Below are 6,000 nucleotides of genomic sequence, written 5' to 3' on the forward strand. Positions count from 1 at the left end.
TTAAGCTGAGAAATAAGTAAAGTATTAGTCTTTTATCTTATTCATGATAAATAATCTTAGTAGAAATTATTAGCAAAAAAACTAAATATTATTTTCTCACAAATTAGATGAGAAATAAAATGTCAGGCTATTATCCAATTCCTACTTAGTATTACTGGTAGAAATAATCAGTACAACAGTAGAAACTGAGCCTAATAGAACTTAGATTTGCAAAAATGTGCTCCAAGAAAGTTTGGTTTGGAGAAATAACTGCCACAAAAGAAACTTAAAATGGCAGATATCCTATAAGAAAAATGGATATAGACAAAATCTTGACCAATATAACCAATCTTTCCTGATAAATTTACATGGAATAAAACTGAACCCTCTGTGAAAATCATTTTAATAAGAAAAGTGAAAATGATTAGCAAATGTTTATGTGCACTGAGAGAAATCAATCAAGAAAATTAAATTGGCCTAATTATGTTTGCTCTAGGAAATATTCTCTTGATGACAGTTCATCAGTGTCAATATAATTCTGATTAAAATATATGTGATGATGAACATAGAACATATCAGGGTCAGAATAACAATGTCAGACTATCTTAAATGTCAAAACATCAGAGTTAAACTGTACCCACATTCTTCAAATGTGATGCTCAACCTGTTTCTATAAAAAGCATGGTAACACATTTGCTGATATAATCTTCATACTCTTTCCAGGATGTACAGCCTCCTGGCAAGTTGCTTAGAACTTCTCAGAGAAAGAGTATAGACAACTTCACTAATGAGAAATGAATATTGTTTGGTTTTGAAAATTGTGGAGTGAGGCCTTCATGTGAATCATATATTTATGAGAAAGAACTTTCTCCCCAGGTTCTAACTTGCTGGTATTATCCAACTTTTAAGGGCTTCCAACCCTCACCACTTTCTCAGATTAATCAGAAATATTCTAAAAGATTTGGGGTAAAAATAGTACTGAGCTAATACAAAGACTATGTGAGAAAAAAAATGACTTGTTCTAACCTTGTTGGAGAGGTCATGATCACAGGGCACAATTTTGCCAGACTGAAATTTCTTTGTTTCAGGTTTGGAGCTTTGTCGTAGTAGTGGCAGTGGCATCTTGTACAAGACAGGGCTGTAATCAGAAAGGGATTCTTTAAATCACCATTCACCAGAAACATCACAGAATTCTCTGGAAACTCTTTAAAAAACTCAGTCTCTCTATAGCATCGCGAGGAGAAAACATACTTTGAAGTTGCTTAGATCTGGGATTAAATCTTGGTTCGATCACAATTAAGCTTGGGTAAGCTACTTAAAACTCCCTGGGTTTCACTGACCTCATCTATAAAATGAAAATATGCATATCTACCTCTAAAGCGTTGTTCAAATTAAATGAGATACTCTATATAAAAAGCCCAGCATAATGTCTCCCATCCTCTGGAGGCACTCAGCCTATGACTTCGCCCATCATACAGGCTTATAAATACTGGGAATAAATTATATGAGAGTTTTGAGTTGAAAACAATCAAGTCCAAAGTAGCTCATATGGTCTGGAGATAAGCTGATAGATTTAATGTTCTTTAATAAGTCATGGGGTCCTGGCCACAACAGTTAATAGAGAAGTCAAGCCGATGTCCACACACATTATGCATGACAGAGCAGACAGTATTCAGAGGCTGCATTTAATCAGAAGAAACTCTTATCCAATCCTAGACACCTGGTAGGAAAAAAAATTCAAAAGATGAGATAGCAAAAGAAGTGAAATTATTGAAAATCATTTCTCATAAGAATTTAACAGTCATTATAACCCAGAGGAGAGTCCTTTTCCCATCTCAGTATGAGACCCCACTTTATCTCCTTAAAGGTTCTTTTAGTTTGTGAGTCCTCAATAATGAGAGAGAGAGAGAGAGAGAGAGAGAGAGAGAGAGAGAGAGAGAGAGAAACAAGTAAATACATTATTATTAAAAGCAATCATTGTTTGGATACACAAGAGACCATTTCTGCTTAGATACAAATGTCCTTGCAATTCCACCCACATTCAATTTCCAAGTTCATTTAACAAAAAATAAACTTTCCTAAGAAAGACCCCCAAAGGCAATGCAACAAACTTACCACTATGTAACAGTAGCTTTAGGAAAGAGATGCAAACAGAAATAAATTGTGCAATTTACCCTTGAGGTATTTACATGCACAACTCTTAACATTAGCATAAAAATGTAGCAAATGATTTAATAAAGGCAGTTACTTCTTATGGACTGAATGCTTGTCTGCCCCCTCCAAAAAATTCATATTGATATTCTAACCACCCCCCATTTGATGGTATTAGATGGGACCTGTAGGAGGTGATTAGTTGATATGTTTATTGTTGAAGCTGTTCAGTCTGTGCATTTTGTCATGGCAGCCTGAACAAACACAGTACTATAAATAGGTAATGGAAAGTCAGGAGATGGGGAAGGCTTCATGGAGGAGATAACAGTTGATCTGGACTTAAATGACAAAGAGGTTCCCAAGTAGACTTCCAGGCAAAAAAAGCTCAAGCCCAGCAGAGCTGTTGAATATGCAGAGTTCAGTGACATCTCACTTGTCTCAGAGTACTGAATATAAAGAGTATGTTAGGGGAGGGGGACTTAGGGATTGTAGCTCAGTGGTAGAACACCTGCCCAACATGTGCAAGACCTGAATTCAATCCTCGGTACCTTAAAAAAATAGGAAAAGAAAGAATATGTTGGGGCCTGGTTAGAATGAAATTGATATGCTAGGTGAGGGCCAAGCTAGTTAAGAAAGGAAGCAGTTAATAAGTGAAGTCAGCTAATCCCCGCAAAAAACAAATGCCAAATGTTTTCTCTGATATAAAGAGGTTAACTCATAGTGGGGTAGGGAGGGAGAGCATGGGAGGAATAGATGAATTCTAGATAGGGAAGAGGGGTGGGAGGGGAAGGGAGGGGGCAAGGGATTAGCAAGGATGGTGGAATGTGATGGACATCTTTATACAAAGTACATGTATGAAGACTTGAATTGGGTGTCAACATACTTTATATACAGAGATAGAAAACTTGTGGTATATATGTGTATTAAGAATTGTAACACCAATTCTTAAGAATTAAGAATTGTAACAATTCTTGTACAATTAAGAATTGTAACACCAATTGTACATGTATAAAGGCATAAATTGGCGTGAACATACTTTATATACAGAGATATGAAAAATTATGTCCTATATGTGTAATAAGAATTGTAATGCATTCCACTGCTGTCATGTAGTTAAAAAAAAATTTAAAAAAGAAAGGAAGCAGTTAAGACTATAGCTTGGGAGGAAACCTAAGAAAGGATGAAGGCTGATTTGGGTTTTGCTTTGGATGGAGAATATTAAATATTTTGTAGGTGAGGAAAGGCCAACACAAGTATACCTTGACATTTTATTTCAGTTAAACATAATAAAACAATGAGATTAAGCAGAGCAGGTACAACTCTCCACTTTATAGCCCCAGATAAGTTACGTGGCTTATTACCCAAGACAAACTATTAAGCAGTATAAATTATTCAGCTCCTTCTAGGGCTCTTTGTAAAATACCATGAAGTCTCTCAGATCACATTAAAAACATTCCAAAAAAGCTAAAGGCTGTAGTGATGGGAAGTAAAACTGGCACAGGTTTTGGAGTCTGAGCAATATAACTTCTACATCAGCTAACTTAACATCTCTGATTCCTCATTTGCAAGACAACTATAATACCACTTAAAGAGGAGGCATACAGATCAAATATAAATCTGTATTACAAAGCACACATGGTAGGTATGTAATAAATAGAGCATCTTACTCTCCTATTGCCTTGGATCCAAATCTATTTTCCATCTCATCCCTCAAAACTCAGCCAAGCAACAATAAAGCAAAATTGGGTGCACCCACGCTTAACTACACTTTATGAAAACCACGATTATTATTCATGCCTTATACATTTTTTTTATGGATGACCAAAAACTCATGCTCTGAAACCTTTATCTTTCCAGGGGAAAGAATAAATCTGGAATCAACAGGCTAGAAAAACCTCAGCTGATATTACAGACTGAACCTCAGAGAAAATAAGGATATTCAGATAATGGTCAAATGCTACATTCATTGTCCTGAACTCTAATAACTTGAAGATAAATACAATGACCTATAAACTAACTTCCCTGCCATTAAGGGTAAAGAGAGGAGGAGGGGAGGACTAATACCACCAAAAACATTCTTTTATAAAAGGACATTTTCCACTTGCACCACAAACATAATCCTGAGCTTTACTTGGTCAAGAAAATTAGAATCCTTTCCCCTTTTCAGACTTTCCATCTCCCCTATATACACACTGATAATTGTTAGAGACAGTGTTGGGCATCCTAGGGCTGGTGCTGAAACCTACACAAGGCAGCAGTGAAGTTGAGCAAAATAGTCTCAAGGAAGGAGTAGCAGCTTCATTTTACATGTAAAGGCAGGTTACATACAGCAAGGCACTGGAGAGAGAACACAGCAAGGTTTCAATGAAAACAGCTGAAAGGCCAAGTGCAGAGGTGCACACCTATAATCCCAGCAGCTTTGAGGCTGAGGCAGGAGGATCACAAGTTCAAAGCCAGCCTCAGCAACTTAGCAAGAACCTGTCACAAAATAAAAAATAAAAAGGGCTGGGGATATGGCTCTGTGGTTAGGCCACCCCTCCCCAGTTTAAAAAAAAAAGTCAGCTGAAAAGAGCACTGGGCTAGGAAGGATGCATAGGGTCTAGTTCTAGCTGGGTGGCACTGGGCAACGTGGGCCTCAATTTCCTCACCTAATAAAATCAGGCAATGGGACCAGAGCTTCTTCCATATTCAAAGTGTGGTCAATGGATGAGCAACATTAGCATCACCTGGGAACCTGTCAGCAATTTAAAATTTAAAACCTCAGGCCCCAAGCTAAACCTTCCAAATCCCAAATTAACAATATGCCCAGGTGATCTGCATACTACTTAAAGTTTAAGAGGTAATGGTTTAAGGGTCCACCTCAGACGTTCTAGAATTCTAAATGGACCTTAGTGGAAGGGGCAGGGGGTGGGCAGGCAAGCCAGAACTTAAGTGTGTTGGAGACAGGATAGAAAAGAGCCAGTGGAAATAAAAGGTATAACAGAGAGGGCATGTTTCTATCCTCTCTTCATGTCCTTCAACCTGTAGTTTAAAAGACATCCTTAAAGTAATATTCTCCAAGTTAAAAATGCATCTGATCCCACAAGCACTTGTGAAATGAAATTGATCCTGCACACTTTCACTTGTGAAAGATGTTTTGTAAAAAGTACTCTGGTTCAGGCATGTATACTGGTCACTCCATCTAAAAGCTGGGACCCAGACTCCCTTGCTTTGTCATCTTACCCCCTTGTCCACACTCCTTGCCCAACCTTGTAGTAGTTTTTCAGACTGCTGAGTGATGGGAGGAGACTTTTTGTTGCTGGGACGCTGCATATCCCAGCACATGTAACAAGGGGGTGGAGTGACGCCCAAGGATCCACCGGCAGGAGTCAGGAGACAAAGTCAGACACTCCAGCTGGCAGTACAATCCCAAAGGTGCCTACCTCACACCGCGACTGAGGACAGAACAGGAGAGGCGAGGGAAATATACAGAGGTCCGTGTCTTACCGGCACAAGTCCATCTCAGCCTGGCCTGTGCTCTTTCCAATTGGCCCACAGATTTTGAAAACTGTAGCCCAAGGAGGAAGCACAGTTGTGATTGGCCAGCAGGGGGCCAATCAGCGTGCACAGCTAAGATGCTCCCTCCCACTAGCAAGGAACGGGTGGGGGCCGAGTATTTTTCAATGGAACTCCGGAGCTAAAGGACTTCGTGTTGGGGTGTGGTTTCCAGTGTAATTAGTCAGTCCAGCTAGGCTTGCAGGCGGGGAGTAATGGGTTTCACCAAAGACACGTTTACATTTAAATAATCCTCTCCGAGGAAGGCGAGAGGAGAGCAGCCAGATGGTGTCGTTTCAAACAAACTAAAATATGAATATTAATAACCCCTTACAG

General features: G+C 38.9%; 1 protein-coding gene across 1 annotated transcript in view; it reads right to left on the bottom strand.

Moving 5' to 3' along the window:
* The window catches only part of LOC139703288 (G2/mitotic-specific cyclin-B3-like), a 47,948-nt gene extending 42,325 nt beyond the window's left edge, over positions 1 to 5,623 (bottom strand). Inside the window, exons 1-2 of the mRNA XM_071606524.1 lie at positions 5,553 to 5,623; positions 1,006 to 1,117 (exon numbers count right to left, since the gene is read on the bottom strand). Of these exons, the coding sequence (XP_071462625.1) occupies positions 1,006 to 1,101 (96 nt within the window). The 5' untranslated portion in view covers positions 1,102 to 1,117; positions 5,553 to 5,623. The remainder of the gene's footprint in view (positions 1 to 1,005; positions 1,118 to 5,552) is intronic.
* Between the last annotated feature and the right edge of the window lie 377 nt (positions 5,624 to 6,000).

Source organism: Marmota flaviventris, chromosome X (genome assembly GCF_047511675.1).
Source record: "Marmota flaviventris isolate mMarFla1 chromosome X, mMarFla1.hap1, whole genome shotgun sequence".
Taxonomy (NCBI): Eukaryota; Metazoa; Chordata; class Mammalia; order Rodentia; family Sciuridae; genus Marmota; species Marmota flaviventris.